Source organism: Diadema setosum, chromosome 12 (genome assembly GCF_964275005.1).
Source record: "Diadema setosum chromosome 12, eeDiaSeto1, whole genome shotgun sequence".
Taxonomy (NCBI): Eukaryota; Metazoa; Echinodermata; class Echinoidea; order Diadematoida; family Diadematidae; genus Diadema; species Diadema setosum.
Genome location: NC_092696.1, coordinates 24949298 through 24966908, shown reverse-complemented (window position 1 = coordinate 24966908; position 17611 = coordinate 24949298). Strand labels below are relative to the sequence as shown.

At 39.4% G+C, this 17611-nt stretch overlaps 1 protein-coding gene across 1 annotated transcript; it reads right to left on the bottom strand.

Moving 5' to 3' along the window:
• Positions 1 to 2762: 2762 nt before the first annotated feature.
• LOC140236144 (uncharacterized) lies at positions 2763 to 15209 on the bottom strand. Its single transcript, XM_072316115.1, has 11 exons — positions 15056 to 15209; positions 12109 to 12280; positions 11007 to 11134; positions 10314 to 10478; positions 9344 to 9598; positions 8398 to 8577; positions 7315 to 7422; positions 5870 to 6031; positions 4375 to 4551; positions 3820 to 3933; positions 2763 to 3056 (listed from the first exon to the last, which is right to left on the bottom strand). The coding sequence occupies exons 1-11, from the start codon at positions 15095 to 15097 to the stop codon at positions 2775 to 2777; spliced, it is 1785 nt and encodes a 594-aa protein (XP_072172216.1). The 5' UTR covers positions 15098 to 15209; the 3' UTR covers positions 2763 to 2774.
• Positions 15210 to 17611: the final 2402 nt, after the last annotated feature.

Sequence of the window (17611 nt, the reverse complement as noted above, 5' to 3'; positions counted from 1 at the left end):
CTTATGTATTTTATTGTTTTCAGAATTTCTTATGCATTTCTTTGTTTTTCAACTTTTGTTTTTTCTTTGTTTTTTCATTGGAAATTGTCACTGACCACTTTTCTACCATAATTAGCACGAAATTAATCAATGAAAGTGATTAATTGTAAAAATAATCAGGTTTTTATGCCTTTCATGACAGAGCACTGTTTTCCATAGGAAATGTACACAAAATCACAAAATTGTGCCCGTTTTGGAGCGACATTCCGTTACAAAAATGGGCGTGGCTTCGCAAAAGTATGCGCGGACGTTGCAAATTTGGTCTCAAAAGTTGCGCGAGACTTGAACGAAGAAAGTCAAGAAGCCTCGCGATGAGGCCTTCTCGCGTTACAGAATTATAGCGCGAAACGTCGAGGGGGGGCGGATTTTAGGGTTAAAGATGAATGGACAATTCATGCTGTGTCCTAGGAAACTGTTGTTACGGGCAGCAATTATGAGTGAAGAAAGAAACAGAAAGTCTGTCAAGATTCCTGCGCTCAGTTTGAACAGCAAATTTTTCCTTCATGACTGTAGAGCGGAAGTGAAATTAGGTAATTTTTACCTGAAAAAAAAAGACTTTGAATCTAACATTTGTCTACGATTTTCTTTACAAATTTCGATGGAGAAATATTGAAGGGTGTGAAACCCATACAGTCAATGTGAAACAAGTAATACGTAATAAAAAATACCCACATCTAGATAATTTCTTATGTGGCAATGGTATTGCTTTACTGTTTAATAGATCTTTACCATTTCAACAGTTACTTTTACTGCCATCATATATATATGAGACCCATACATATATTGAATACATATCTTTTACACAAGAACACACTAATAGAAGTATGACATTGTGTAACACTTGATATAACACACCTTCGCATAGTAACATGACAAACAAGCAAATGTTCAATATTCTTTCTACACCGTGTACAAAGAATGACAACTAACATGAAGCAGTCACGACAAACATACTTTAGTGCAGTGCTATATTTCATGTAGTTCTTGGAAGTCCACTGAGATCTCTCTCTTGTTCTCACCCTAGCTGTTTGCTTCCTTTGCCGATCAACTGACTCTAGCAATTGCCAATAGACAAGCAGGCAGGCAGGCCTGTAAGCAATGTGATAACTAGCATTGGAGGGGTCCAGAATCATGGTTAAAGTTACCTTACCAATGCTTCCATAAATATGCATGAATGGGGCCTGTAAATTAGGTTTTAAAAAGTGTCTATAAAATATGACTTTCCATTCCATCTGGATGGGAAAGGGATAAAGTTCTTCATACCCTCTCTGCTACACTTTTATCACAAAAAAAAAAAGAGTACTCATAGGAAACACTTCAAATCTCCACTTGATTTATAAAACAATTGATTTTCACAAGTGCTGCAGGATGTGTGTCATTTTCAGGGTAAAGTAACAGCAGGAAGTGCTGGTGATGTAGTCACATTACCATGGCAACTACAGAGAAGAAGATAGACCTCTTGAAACTTGCTGCTGATCCATTCCAAGAGTTATGACTCTACCCAATTTTTCACCTATCAAGATTTCTATGATGACCTGTTGTTCTTAATATGTTTGGGATGCTTGCACTATACTCAAGGGATGCTTGCCCTATCTTGGTTTTTGTCTTACAGAAATGAGTCCCTATAGCCAATATCAAGGCATCCAACTGTTGCACTTGCTATGATCAGGGAGGTTTCATAGGAAAATCAGGGAGATGCTTGTGTGTTACTAGCATCTCAATGGGCAAAATTAAACTCAACATTAGGAAGGCTTTGAAACTGTACAAGGTGCTACATAAGTGCTTGCCTGATTGCCTTGGGGCAAGTGAAAATCAAAGTCAGGCAAGTATTTTGGAACAATGAGAAAAAATGCTTGCCGAAATAGGACAACCCACAAAGTCAACCATACAGAAGCCCAAAGAAAATGACTGTTTAGTGATACAATGCACTTTCATTTCATTTCAGCAACTTTCCAACACTTATGTGAAGAAGCTCCAATGCAATGCAACACCAACATTTGATTGAACCAAGTTTGTCATTCCAATGTGTTAAGCGTGCGAATCAATGTGTGCTGTTTATTCAAGTGATTGTGTCTTATTAAGCCCTTTATTTACAAGTTATCTTTTTTATATCATTTCCTTATATTTGGGGACTTTCTTTCTGGGCTAGCAAAATTGACGTTCAGGCAAGTGTTCTGCAACAATTTGAGAATCTGCTTGCCCGACTGGGTAAGTGGTAAAAAACAACAACAACAACAAAACCCCCCCAAAACCCCCCAAACCCCAAGAAGTTATGTAGCACCCTGCTGTACTATTTGGACATAGAGAATTGTCCTCATTTTCAGAGAGGCCCTACAACCGTGTAATATTTATGTCAATCACACTCTAAACATAAATATGTAGTCAATACAGAATGGGAATGATTTACAGCACTTCACAAAAAATGTACAAATAGTTAGCATTGGCATTAGTTGCTTTCTTCTGACCTTCATTTCTCTTTTCTGGGGGGTGGGGGGCTGGTATTGCTATGTGCTAACTGTCAAACTAGATAAGTTTTTGTGGTATATAAATATAAATATATATATACACATATATAATTGCGCAGTGAGTTTTCATAAAGACACCTATCCATTTATTTCTCAAATACAAACACATAGGACAGTGCGAGAAGAAAGAGAGAGAGAGAGAGAGAGAGAGAAAGAAGGAGGAGGATAAAAAATTATGACTACAGAAATACAGGGAGGTTGACATTTTTATCACGAGGTGGAGTTGTGGAGGCTTGGGTTGGTCTCTAACGCTGCTTCATTCCCTGCTGATGTTGACATGGTGGAAGCTGCCGCTGCTGCCGATGGTAAAGATGAAGATGGGAGAGATAATGATGCCGATGATGATGATGGTGGTGGTGATGAGGATGAGACTGGATGCCTGAGGCTCAGCTCCGGACTCGGCTGTTCCAGGAGGACCTTGAGTTGCTGTCTGGTGCTCTCCACAAACAGATCCATGGTTGCTAGGGAACGCTGCCTCAACACTGCATCCGCCTGCATCCGAGAATGATAAAATCCAAGTTTTATCTTTTCTTTGCATCCTCATGCCTCCATTCTGATTGGAAATTGACCAATGTCAAGTATTGTGTGGCACAGAAACACTCTTCACAAGTGATCGATGGTGCACTAAGCGATTAAGCATGCATAGAATTAGCCTCTGATATTTATACCATACTGGAGATTACTCTAGGGTGGGGTTAAATGGAAAATACATCCACCTGGTAGATCAACTGACCATCTCATTTTGATGACTTGATATCCAAACAAAGTCTATAACACTCATAACAGCATTTTCTACACACACTTTTTTCATCTTTCCCTGAGACACTAGTGACACTAGTTCTGCTGTGCAAAACATTTAATCTTTAGACAAACTTCTTTCCTAGTGGTGGATTTCAGTGCACAATTGAGTTAGTGACCTGTGATAGAAAAAATAAACATCTTCACTCTATTTGCTTGGGATTATAGCTCCATTTTCCACCTCACTTTGACATCCTCATCATCACAAGGAGTTCAGTGCCAAAGAGCATCTACAGGCATCTTGTGCATGATGAGATGCAAAAGTGAGTATATCTCTGATCTGGACTGGTCGAGATGTCAATTATTCATTTTTTTTGTGTGTGTTTTTGTGTTTTTTTGGGGGGAGGGGAGGGGGGTTATGCATTATATGATATGGTTTATTCTCCTTATACTATAAGATAACTTCCTCTCTCTCTCTGAATAAGCAGAAGATACTTGTAAGGAGATGGATTCAAACCTTCTGTCGCTCCCTGCAGAATGCTATCGTCTCCTCTCTCGTCTTCTCCACCACCTTACGTAGCTCTAGCTGGTGGTGCTGCCGTTCCTCCTCTAGAGCTTTCCTCATCCATTCCTGAAGCAGAAGATACCAATTGATGTAATCCACATCATGAAGTGGACGGCAGAATGTCAACTATTTCAAGAAGTGTTCTGAATCTGTCACTTCCTCATGCCATAAATATACCAATGAACCTTGCTTATTCAACATTTTAGGCAAAGTTATTGTCATTTTTATTGTCACTATCTTCATATCAAACACCATTATTAGTATATAATTTATATCACTATAATCGGTATCATAGTTGTTATCACCACTCATTTCATTGGAGATATTGGTAATCCCATTATCATCAACATTATTCTAACCATTACTATGCAATGATGATTGATTCAACTGCAATGAATGTAAGTATATATCTATGTGTATTATTCATCCCCAAGTTCTTCATTTTTCCCCATTTCTACTAAAGGCCCACAGAGGGTGCCCTTTAGTCCATCTCCTATGGCACCTCACCCTACTCTTCTGTCGTTCCTCCTCCAACGCTCTCTCCATCGTCTCCCTGTGCTTCTGCTGTTCCTCCTCCATCTGCCTCTGGGCCTCCTGCCTCTGTTCTTCAATCAATCTTGAGGTCCTTCCCACCTCCTCCTCGAGGGCGCTCTTCACTGCTGTCCGACTCTCTTCCTGTGTGTCCTGCAGTGAGGTATTAATTCATGCTGTGATGACAAGACTTGCAGTCTCAAATCATCATTGAACTTCACATACAATAAAAATCGGCAAATCTCAAAAAATAAACACAGTTTGAAAATGTGAAAGGTAAAGTTATAGCAGGGAGGTGTAAGAAAAGGAGAGACAACTCCTGCTCTCCTCTGAAGGATGCGCGGCACCGCCGAGAAGTTATGCGCTTAACTACAGGTGGAAATCAGGTGCTTTGACAAAAGAGAGCATCAATAATCGGGACTAGCGCTCTCACATCTAGAAATACTTGCCCCTACTGCATTTCGCTCTCTCTCTTTCAATGTGATGGCAACAATGAATTTGTGTACCTTGAATTGGAGCAGCGAATCAAAATGCAGTGTAAAACTGACAATTTTAACAGCAAATAGTTTAAAAGCATGCTGGTGCACGCTTTAGCGGAGTACTTTATTTGAAAGATCAAAATATCCCAGATGAAAGGATAGAACACTAACATGCTGAAATGCGCGCATTATAGAAAAATATTAGGTTTTTAAGAGGGCCTAATTTTCATTTCGCGCATTTTGATTTGCGCATTACGAAGAAACTAGAAATACATGTTTATAATATTGAATTCTTCCCTAAACTACTCTTAATCAATTCAAGTATTTCATTTTAAATTTTACGGGGGAATAAAGCTTGTAATTCAACGAAAGGTGAAATGCGTTCTTCGTCTCCGAACTTCGCCTTGCAACTAGAGCGGTGCAGAGCATGACTTCAAAGCGTATAGTGGAATGCTAGACATCCCACTGTAACGCTTTGAAACCAAACATGTGTTTGCATGAATTACGAACGAGTTGTCTCTCCTTTTCTTACACCTCCCTGGTTATAGTGTCCCTCAATGTGTCTGTAAATTGTCCGTATCCCTTCACTCTAGTCTGATAATGGAATATACATTTCCTCTTCCACAAAAATGTCATTTTCAAGTACATAAAACCTATGTATACAGCCCTTCTTCACCTCCCCCTCCCCCCAAATTTATACAGCATGGCAACTGTGCCCTTATGACAGTACTTTACATGTTAGCACTAGACTGCACCATACCTTTAGGAATCAATAGGATGTTAATTAAAAAGGTACAATGAGTATGAAACCACTGAAATTCAACAATGAAGGACTGCGTGTAACTAATGGCCTGCAGGATGCTGGTCAGTCCTGTGCAAAGTCTACACTTGTTGTACATTTGTATATCATACAGGACAACAGGCTTCTCATTTGACCTGATTGCATAATAGTCCCATATGTGCGATAATCTGATTGCATCATAGTCCCATACCTTCAATAATCTGCTGGTTTCAGTGCTACTTTTCTCCCTCTCCTCCTTCAAGCACTCTGCTATATGTCTTCTCTGAGTCTCCAGCTGCTCCTGTAGGGCTTCTTCCGTTCTCCTCTCACATCTCCCCCTTTCCTCCTCCAAGGCCGAGGCAAACCTAGCATGCTGGAGGAACCCAATAATGGTGACAAAGATTACAACAAAGAACATACTCTACAGGATAAAGCATGAAATGGTGACGGGAATACTAACACCAGAGACTCCAACCCCAAGCACCTTCTGATCTGGAGATTCTCCCGCCTGAGACACCTAGCAAATGGGAGACTCAAAATTGCGCACATCACGAGCGCAAAGTCCCTTGCAGTCTAGGGTTCTAGATGCTCTCTCGCGCTATTTAAGGCCTATTTTTCAACATACAATGAAAGTAAGTAAGAAATCATTTCAAGCGGGAGAAATTATATCTCAAGCGGGAGAACGGGAGATTCTGCAAAAATGGGTTTTCGGCGGGAGATCTCCCGTCGAAAGCGGTAGAGTTGGAGTCTCTGTAACACTGATAAGAAGAGGACAAATCAAAACAGGAACACACACACACACACACACACGCAAAATTCAGAATTCTTACAGGAGACTAATTCATCATAACATTGCAAAATCTTTAGAACTAGTACATGAGGTGAAAGTGGTTTGGTAGCTTATTTATAAAAAGTGTAATCATGTATAATTATGTGTGGCTGTATGTGAGTGTGTGTGCATACAAGGATGAACACACACACACCCACTTAGCCACATACTAATGATGATGATGATGACACATAGCATTTGTATGGCAACATATACAGTATCTGTTTTAATAACCCAAGCACTTATCAAGCATGGCCCAAGTCTTAGACAGACTTGCAAAAAGTGTAATTGTGTATGAGTGCACAAGATGTAATGTATAAGCCATTATTTTCGCGAGGGTTTAATTTTCGTGAATCACAGTTGGATCGCGAATTTAACAACACACGAAAATGTCTCCATACGCCCTGTTAATAGTGCATTAACGTAAGCCCCGGCGTCGATTCGCGAAAACAACATCCTGCGAGAGTGTCTATGGCCTCGTCAATCACAAAAATATCTGTACGCGAAAATAACAGCGTATACAGTATACATTCATTAACCACAGAACAACACAAGCACTTATCAGGCATAAATCAAAAACACTGACCCCAACACATAATGCCAAGGTACATATCTGGGCAATTACCCCCAGAGGGCAATTACCCCCCCCCCCCCCCCCCCCCCCCCCCCCCGGCTAAATACTGGTTAGTGGTAAGGTTAAAATAAAGATTAGGGTTAGGTTTAGGGTTAGGAGTTTGGGTTAGGGTTAGGATTAGGGCTAGGGTCAGGGGAAGGGTCCGGGGTAATTGCCCAGGGGGTAATTGCCCTAGACCCTCCAAGGTACTCACCTGTTCCTGTAATAACTCTTGACATCTCTCAACTTCTCTTGCCACCGCCACCTGCAGCTGCTGCTCACTCGTTTCCTGTTGCTTGGCAACAGCACATTTGCATAATTCCTGGAGCACACAGAGAGGGCAAAGAAATTCCCCTTATTCTATATGAAAAGATTGCCATCATGCATGCGACAGCGGTTATCACTGCAGCTATCATGGGAGTGGCTGGCTGAAAAGGGAATTGTGATTATGATAGGAAACCACTTGGTTTTTATTTTTGTTTGTTTGTTTGTTTTTCGACAGACAACAGATAAAATAATAATTTTAACTCTGCATCTGACAGTTCAACAGGATACATTTGTATTGGGTAAATACATCTGAGCCGCCTTAAAATGCATGCATTGACTTCTCACATTTAGCTGTAGGCCATAAGCATGTTGAATTCTTATCAAGGCTCTTTTTCACATGGTGAGGTCTACAACATCATCAAGAAGAGTGCTAGAAATGTGTCGCAAAGGGCTTCAAAGGGTCTACGGAAGGAACAAGAGCTTCCTCCTGGCTAGAGATTCAAGCAAATATAATTCTGCCTGTCACATCACAATATGTTTCCTCTGCTAATCTGCTGTGTAACAATATTCATTAAGATGTTACTGGCTATTATACATTTGCTTCAGACAACAGCACTTCATGTATGATAAAGGAGATGAACACTGCATGTCTGAAAGAAACTCCTTTAAATGAATTTGGAGTACCAACTGAAACTGAAGATTTTAATTCTGAAAATTGAAGTCATTTTTCACAATTCATTGATACCTAACAAATGCTGAAGAAGTATTTCAAGTAATTCAGACCCTCAGATTTGCTAAACATGAACTCATTCTTCATTGTCGTATATGGACTGGTATACTTATACCAATCTGGTAGCATCGTGTCTTACAAAACTCATCACACTAGACAGCAGCAGTAAAAAAAAGCAAGATGAATATTTTCGTTTTCCAGGCAAGGACATTGTGAGTCTGTTTCAACATTCCTTTGAAAATAAGTGAATTCAACACTTCAGAAGTGTGCAACATTTGAAATGAGGGATGGTACACCTACCTTGTACTCTTCCACTATCACCGCCAAGGCTTCATGTCCTGCCCGCCTTATCTCCTCAATCTCTGCGGCATGCCTTGTCTGCACCTCGTCATATCTCTCTTGCTGCTGCTCCGCCTCCACACGATGACCTTCGACCTCTCGCTCAAGAGCCTCAATCTTCCGTTGGAGTTCCTCCTTGTCCTAATTGACACACACACACATACAACAGAAAATAATCTAGTGAATAAGTTTCACATGTTTTAATGAGACAGTAAACACTGATGGCTTTCAGCTAAATGAGGTCAATGAATTTAAAGGACAGTTTCACCCAAATATACGTTTGGATTGAGAGAATTCAGCCAAATTTAGTAGAACACATCAGTAAAAGTTTGAGGAAAATTGAACAATCCATTCACAAGTGATGAATTTTTAAAGTTTCTGTGCAGCCATCGCTGGATGAGAAGATTACTACAGTTTATGATGTCACATAAATACAATGATATCAAGAAAGTAAAGAGAAAATCCACATATTTTCATATTTCTACCAAAATGAAAGAGGGATTCACAATACCTCTCTTAGAAAGCAGGGGGACAATATTACCCTTGACATGTGTCAATAACAAGTGGAGGAAATGCATACTTTTCATCAAAAAATGAAATTTTGTGGGATTTCTTCATAGAATTGGACATATATGCAAACAATGCTGATGGACAGAGATATGTGGCAAGGCACTGTGTAGTCGATCTGAGATGTGTCCGCCAAAAAGTAGTGTAGCAGTGATATCAGTCCTGCCCTCATACACGTGTATGCAGGTTAGGTAAGAGAATGACATCGTTGCATCACAAGTCTACCAATGATCTGAACACAAATCTTTTTAAAATGTTCATTTTAGACCGAAAAAAATCTATATCATAATTTGTCTGAAAGCATGACTAACATTATATTGATGAGACTTGACTTCCTCACCCTCTGTAGTCGAAGCTTTTCTCTCTCTGTTACAGACAGCTCCTCTTCCATCTGTGAAACCCGAGCCGCAATCTCCGCCACTTCCCTGCCACCCGGTCCCTCGGGCCCCATGCCATCTGGGACCCTGGGCACGGGGGCCGGGGCTCCGTGGGGACCATCCAGTGCCGCAGCAGCCTCCGACTCACTGATGCGGCCGTTTTCATGGGGCGGGGCGACATCCAGGGACTGCTGGCTGGAGACAGATCGTGGGGCATCCTGGGCAGAGTGGAATGATGCCATCGTGATGATCACCACATAGCAATACACTTTACTTCTAAACTCACGATTCACTCAAGGTCTGCCTTCTGGTAAGAATGATTCTTCCTTTGAGAATTAAACTCTACACATTCATACTGTGTTAACATTTTTCAGATCAGAGTTAATAGCGTTAAAACCAGCTGAACTCACCATTGATTACTATGCTTGCATGTGAAATATCAATAAGTAACCTCCACTTCATGATATAATATATTTCTGGTGTCTTTCAATGTTTTGCTTCCATGGTTTTCTTGTTGTCACAGAATTTCCCCATTTCAAACTGTGAAAGCATGGGAAGCTGTTTGTCCAGCACCTTACAAAATCATGATCACACACAATGTCTGTACATTTAATAATGTCCACACTGGACTACCTGCCAACAAATGTCTTTTATTCCATGTAAACCTTCCAACACCAAATCAAAACCAAATGAAATGGAGAATAATCCAGTAATACATTTATAGGAGTCTGCTGGTCTGCTTTTGAATATATACTATGACATATATTTTGTTTGTTTGTTTGTTTGTTTGTGTTTTTTTTTTTTTTTTTTTGGGGGGGGGAGGTAATACAAGCTCAAATGCTTGATCAAGCAAACATACAGACTGTCCATAAGTATAAAGCAATTTTACAGAAAGTACAACAATTTGACAGGAAATACAACCCCAGTCTTCACCTCCTCATCATCCAGGTTGATATCAATGCCATCCAGGCCACTGGGCACTCTGCCTAGAGGACGCTCTCTGGGTTCGTTGAAAGGGGCTCCCTCTATTGATGCTGCAGCAGCAGCTGCTGAGCCGTTGTGCTGAGCCTGCTGCTGTGCATGCATGGATGCCTCTGCCTGTGTGACGAGGCAATAGTTGTAAAACAGAAAATAAGTTGGGGCGAAACAAAAGCTCATTAGCAAGAAATTTTATATCACTCTTTATGATGAAAGAAATATATTCAATACAGATTGGTAGTTGAGAATAGTGATGGCAAGGTCTATCCTTGTATGCAACCAGTAGCTATTATATATTAAATCCATGCTTGCCTGAAAGAAGTTTATTCTACCAAGAAAGTTGTTGTAAGGGTACAAGAACAGTTTCCTTCAATCACTCATACTACCAGAGCACAGAATATGGCAAATGAACTATGTGTGTATAATGTTAGTACATTTAAATAACTTTTTTATTTGTTCATTCCGTCACTGTAATTCTTGATTGTGAATTCAACCATTCATGAATTAGTCTTTCCAAGTCCTGATTCAAAAAATGTTACAATTGCAAGAAACTATTATGGCGTACAGAGTACGTTATATGACCAGCGCTAGAACATCAATTGTTTTAAACGACAACACCATAGTACTGACTTCATGAATGAAACTAACCTGAGAGGCAAGCTCGGGTGGCGGTCCCTTGGGGACAGGGTCGGCAAAGGGAGGGTCGAGGACCGGCTGTGGCTGGGGCTGTGGCTGGCGAGACTGGGCTATCAGGAGGTCAGGTTGACTCGCAGCACCTGGGTCACAAGAGGAAGAAAATGGGTGTGTCGCAACCTTCCAATCAATTGCTTTATTGTACATCGTACATCTTTTTGAACAATATACTCAGCAGAGGTGAGGGGAAACATATTCTGAGACAGAATAAACAGCCTCCGACTAATTATGATGCAAGGGAGATACATAACAAGTTGTCATCATTGTACTTCATAAATTTACAAGATTTAGCGTAGAAATATGTGTCCAAAGGCAAAACAACAACAACCATTTCTTTTTAGTTCATTTTCTATGGCCAGTTACTCTTCACTGAAAATACTATAGGAATCGTTGATATCGGCAAAGGGTTGAAATAACTTTGGAGAAATTGATTGAGAGTATCTATTTCAATTTCAAAGTCTTAACCCCGTTGAGTACGGCTGATTTTGCTACAACATGCATTTCCCAAAGACATTTGCCCAAGAATACTTGGGACTCGTCCTCAATGGGTTTAGATGCGGTAGCATGGGATGGCTGTGCAGTGGGAAGGTTGGCTTGATTGAATCAATCTTCATTCGCTGCCCATTGGGGTATATTCATAATAACATGACTTGCACAGGCCTGCTAGGATAAAATTGCCCGTCAGCAAATATGCACACTGAAGCGCACACTCATCAGTAACATTCAATTGCAGTTGAGATTCTCTGGCGGCGTGCGTCTAGTGCACAATTTGTTGCAGAGATTCCCAAATATATCCGAGTCAGGCCAGCCTTCCCGCTGCATGGTATCCCCACGCTAATGGGTCTTTGATTCTCATAAGCACACTCTGTGAGGGGAAGCAGACTCTACCAGTAATCAAATATCCAAAAAAAGCATCATGGAAATCATTTAGCTACAATTCAAGTTACAAGAAACCATTGGAGCAAATCCACCCAATTAAAAAGTGCACGCAGTCATCATACAAATTGTACATGCACATAGAAATGACATCCAAATCTCCTCTAGTTAGAGTCCTCACCCATGGAGAACGTTGCCCATGGCGACGGACTCGCCTCCACACCAGCTCCTGGTAGTTCTTGGCTGAGTTCGGGTGGGGCGGGTGTGGCACCCTCAAACCCCCCAAAGTCATCCCAGTCATCCTCTTCTACTCCTCCAGCTGCTCCACCCTGGTTGTTGTTGGCAGCTCCACCCTGAGAATCAATACAGCAAGAAAATGGAAATGTTGCTTCGAGGACATGCAGTAATTACAATGCCTGCCTGCCTTGCCTTAAGAATAAACAATTCTTTCCATGAAGTTTAAAATTTTTTCAGTTTGTCTCCCTGTTAGAGGGAGAGAAACTGAAGAAAATTCAAACCTCAACCTTCACCCTTGTACTTAATATTCTCTTACAACTTTTTTTTTTTTCATTTTGAACTAGATAGGTAACCAACCACCAATAAGTGGGATTTTTACATTAAAAAACAAACAAACAATAATGATAGTGACAAATGAGAGGATAGATCTGGAAGCCCAGATGTTGCTACACAGCAATCTTCAAGAATCTTTGGTAAAGGTATGGGTTGAAGAGTTTGGACTAAATTCTCTGTGCATAGAATTAGAAGTATTAAAAGTAAAAACATACTGGGAGTGTAGACAGGAGCATACACGTAGAACACAGGACATATTATCATCCCCATGCCATAGGCCATTGATTCAAATTGTGAAGACAGGTTGCAGCTTTGTATTAAAAAATAAAGTAAAATTTCAACTGCTTGACCCATTAACATGTAACATTGAAAAGCACAGGACAGTGCAGTGACTACAATAAACACTACAGAGTAATGTTGAGTGACTTTTGGGAGAGGTTGATTGTTTCTCTTCCAAACAATTAGTATTAGGTAGGGTTCTACTAAACTCATTCCCTCAACCTGGACTAGATTGTGAAGGTGTTCAGCCTAGATTCTGATTTTTTCTAGTAGTTCTAGATCAAATAGACCTAACACAGATATGACATAGTGGTAGATCTAGACTTTTCAGCCACCCCTGCGCCTGCCCTGCAGGGCAAGGGCCCTGGTATTCTATTGTGGTAAACTGATTAAATTCATCTGGATCTGGATCTGGATGGTTTTGTTAGCAAATGTCCTCAGCAGACACATCCATGCTAACTTACACTTGATGATAATATGATGTGAGATTTAGAACTAAATGTAGTTAACTTTTGTTGACTTTGATCTGCTGTAGGGTCTAAATTGAATACTTCCAAAGATGGAAGGGAAGATAGTTCCAGTCCTTCACAGTGATTATGAAGTCCTGGCCAGCGGCCCACGCCCAGCGACCATGGCCCACGCAAGTTATTAATGGCTAGGCGCTAGTGTACTTTCGCATCTGTTTGTCAAATGATCTCCAAACAAGCTCAAACTCACTCTAAATATCCAACAGCCTTGAATACTTGCATCTGAGTGATATTCAAGTGCAGTAGAAAAGGAATTTTCACTATTTTGATACTTTTATACTTATCGGATTATGTCGATCGCAGCTAGTTCGCACCATGATAACTGCGTTGCACAGGCAGGAGCAGACAACACAGTACAGTGTACAAAGCATGTTCACACACAGCAGTGAGCGCTGCAATTGATTTGAATGTACCTACCTCATTGCGATTACAGAGCAAGTACTTCTATGGTATCTTTAAAAAGATAATACTTTTTCCGGCTTTCTCTCAGCTTGTACCGAGTTGTGGTAGGGACTGAGGATTTATTGGGGTTGTTTATGTTGAGTGCGTGTGTGTGTGCGCACACGCGCATTCGTATATGTGAGGGTGGGTGGGTGTTTGTGTGGGTGTGTGTGTGTGTGTGTGTGTGAGTGTGTTTGTGTGTGTGACTGAAAGAAGATTGTGAAAAATGTGGTTATAAGACAAGGGTGAACTATAATAAAGCCCATATGGCTAGGAAAAGGGGGAAAAAGGAAATAAAAGATATAAAAACAACTGGAAAAAAATGAAACAAAAGATTTACAATATAGAGAGTATACTGAAAGATAATGGAAGGAAAGAATGAAGAGAAACTTGCATTATAAAGGAAGGCAAGGGAGAGATGGATATACCTTTGAAAAGAAAAGAGGAAAGCAAAGAGAAAAATACAGGGGACAGAAAAGCACTAGGTGAGTAATGAGAGATGAATTCAAACTGGATGAAACCAGTTGACATTTGTATACTAAAAGCATTGAAACTTAACTTCTATTCGACTTTGGAGACCCAGATGCCCAGATTAAATTTTAGGTTACTGAATAACAAAGGTGAGTTTGTGCATGTTTGGAGATCATTTGACAAATAGATGCAAAAGTACACTAGCGCCAGTGCAATGGCTATGGATCCATTAAATTTACTGTAAATTTATGCAGGCTTTTAAGCCACTGTAAATCTATTCAGATGAAGTATCTCAGTGTTTCTGTTGACGTTAGTTGGTTGGATGGGATCGTGGTGATCATGGATGGCGAAGTTACTGGCGTCATGGTGCGTCAGTTTGTTAGTAGACGGTAAAATTATATAAACTTATGAGTAAGTTTATTTTAGAGGTCTAACGTAACTTAGATCTAACAAAGTTGAAAGGCTCAACGTTAGATCCCCGTATCTAACACTTAAATTTAACAGTTAGGCCTTAGGCCCCTATAGGCCCTAGACCCTATAGACCTATCTATTTTGTGAAAAGGACCGGACATCTTTAACAGTCTATATTAGCACTGTAATGATTGCGTGGTCTTCGGGTTTTCTGATTTTCTGTACGTTAGACTCCTGTCCCGAGCCCTAGGTCCCACTCTAGAGTCTGCAATCTTCGTGTACGATTGATGGTATGGTATGCATTGCCATGGCCATGGGACGTATGAGAGATGGAGAGCGCGAGCGAGCGGTGAATAATAAATAGAACCCTACTCATAGTCCCATACACGCTTTGTCCTGTTTGTGAATGTTTACTTCACGGCAACTCACCTCTGCTCCACCACCAGGAAAGTGTGCCCAATTATCTGCCATAATGTGTACGTAGCTTGGTCTTTCACGGCTAAAACTACTGCCTCCTGAGCAAAATGTGGAACACACTGATGATCATTTCTGTCAAAACATGAATTTGGGAGAGATGTCAACACCGTAGTCGTAGACACAACAGCCGCGGCCCAGCTTAGATGGTTCTGTTCAATAGATGGCGCCCTAACCTTGTCAGTAGTGCGCTTTGCAGGCGCAAGGCGCTAGGCAGTTTGATGGACGGAAGTGGAAAATCTCCTTCCCAAAAAAACAACAACAACAACAACAACAACAACAACAACAACAACAACAAACAAACAAACAAAGGCACACATATGACTACCTACGACAAAATAATATGAATTTTCGAGCCACCTAACCATAAAGTACAGTGATCCATTAAAATGTGTGACAATTCAATAGAAAAAAAAAATCTTTGTTTATCAAGTTTAGTGTGGCAGGACACGTATTGATCGCGGGCCAATTAAATACCTCGCTAATACCAGCATTGAAAATATCTTATATCTATTAGGTGATTGTTATTTACTATACGGATAAAATGGTTAGAAACATTATTGAGGTTTTTGTGTGTGTGTGTGTTTTTTTTTACCCAGACCTATCAATTAGACCTGAGTCCCAGAAATTATTTTTTATTTGAACAAGCCTCACATACCTGTAATCCTTTTTGGAAATAAGTATTCACAGCTTACGGTAATTTACTTTTGGTTTATTGTAATAATTTTCAGTGCCAACCTTTGTGGAAAATAATATAATTATTGTAGGGAATGTGTCGGTTTTTAAACGAATGTGGTATAAAAAAAGGGAATTCGTTTTGTTAATAATTTTTTTAGATGAAAAAGGAAATGTATTATTATTTACTGCTTTAAGAGTAAATAGGATGTTGGTGTTAATTTTCTATTTTGGAATGTTTCAAGCGGTTAAAAAAGCAGGTTGTGATTGAAGTATGAGTAATATGGAAAAGTTTTGTCAACCAATATACCCGATATCTTAAATTTGGTTTAAACAAATTTGTTAGAGAATAGGGTACATGCATATCAACGTAAAGGATTTTTAAAATGGCAACAATTAATATAATTTGAGGAAAAGAAATGGCAATCTTTCTCGTTGGCCCCGTTCAGGAGCACGACAGATAGTAATTTACGATGGTTTCAGTTTAAAATAGTTAATAGAATATACAAATAAGATGTTGAATAGAATTGGGATGGTTGAAAGATAAGAATGTTCCTTGTAATGTGTAGGTTGAGACATTTTTTTTTTTTTTTTTTTTTTTAGTGAGTGTCCATTATGTCGATAGATTGTGGGTTGAAGTAAGAGAATACATTAATGATAACGCTGGGTTAGAAATAACATTACCACGGAAAATAAATTATTTGTTTTTTGGGGTATTAACAATAATTTCGGCATTGAATTGTATTGCTATGCTTGTGAGATACGAAATTTATGTTTGTTAAATAGAAAGAATAATACCTCGTTTTTATTTATGTAAAGATAGTATAAGGGAATATTATGATAAGGAAAAGTCTATTGCAAGAAATACAGTAATCATAAGTGGCAAAAAAATGGTGCCTGTTTAGACACCTGTTCTCTTAATATGAATTGTCTAAGTAACAATATTTCATTCTCTGTTTTTCAAAGTACTTTATTTTAAATATTATGATGTATTATGTGTTCAGATGAAAATATATTTGATGTAGAATAATGAATATCCAAGTGAGAAAAACAAACAAACAAACAAACAAAAAATACCTCGCTCCCGACCCCGCAGCTGTGGAACGTTGGTTCTAAAAAACAAAACAAAACAAAACAAAGCAAAACAAAACAAAACAAAACTAAACAAAAAAAGAAAACTAAACAAAACAAAACAAAACATAACATAACATAACCACACAAAAAAAGGAAAAAAAAAGAAAAAAAAAGCAAAGAACATAAATGGATTCGAACAGATCTGTGCGGCTAAATTGGATATATCAATTTCTGCTTTGGGTTGAAACAGCCAGCCATAGATTTATTGTATTCTAACTTAACTATTGCGTGAATGCAGTGTCTCATTATATGACCACCTCCTTGATATGACGTGATATCAGGAAAATAATATCACCCGGCTACACAATGCTTGTAGCTTCAAGTGTGTTTGTTTTATTTTGGCCTAAAGGTATGTTGGCTTGGCGAAAATCTTGAAATTTCCAGAACGGAAGAGTCAAAACCTCCTGCAAGCCTAATTGTTTTGTTGGAGGGTCCACGTCAAGTTCAAATCCACTTTATAAAACTATACATTACAAACAGTATAGGTACACACTTGAAATTTCATTTCATTCCTGATTTATTTGTCCAAATTATGTATTAAAAAATCGCATGAAAAATTGATTTTGTCACATATTTTTCATGGACACATCTTGACAACAGATAAACAACAAGTTAAATTACATATAACATCGAATGAATACTAAAAATATCATCAAACTTAGACAGAGAATTAATAAAACTGATACTGCAAATTTTCGCGAG

Excerpts from the sequence above, each read along its gene's own strand:
- LOC140236144 (XM_072316115.1), bottom strand. The coding sequence starts at position 15,097 with ATGGCAGATAATTGGGCACACTTTCCTGGTGGTGGAGCAGAG. Across the intron at positions 10,479-11,006 it reads CACCCGAGCTTGCCTCTCAG|GCAGAGGCATCCATGCATGC; the intron begins GTTAGTTTCATT and ends CTCGTCACACAG. Across the intron at positions 8,578-9,343 it reads AAAAGCTTCGACTACAGAGG|GACAAGGAGGAACTCCAACG; the intron begins GTGAGGAAGTCA and ends TGTGTCAATTAG.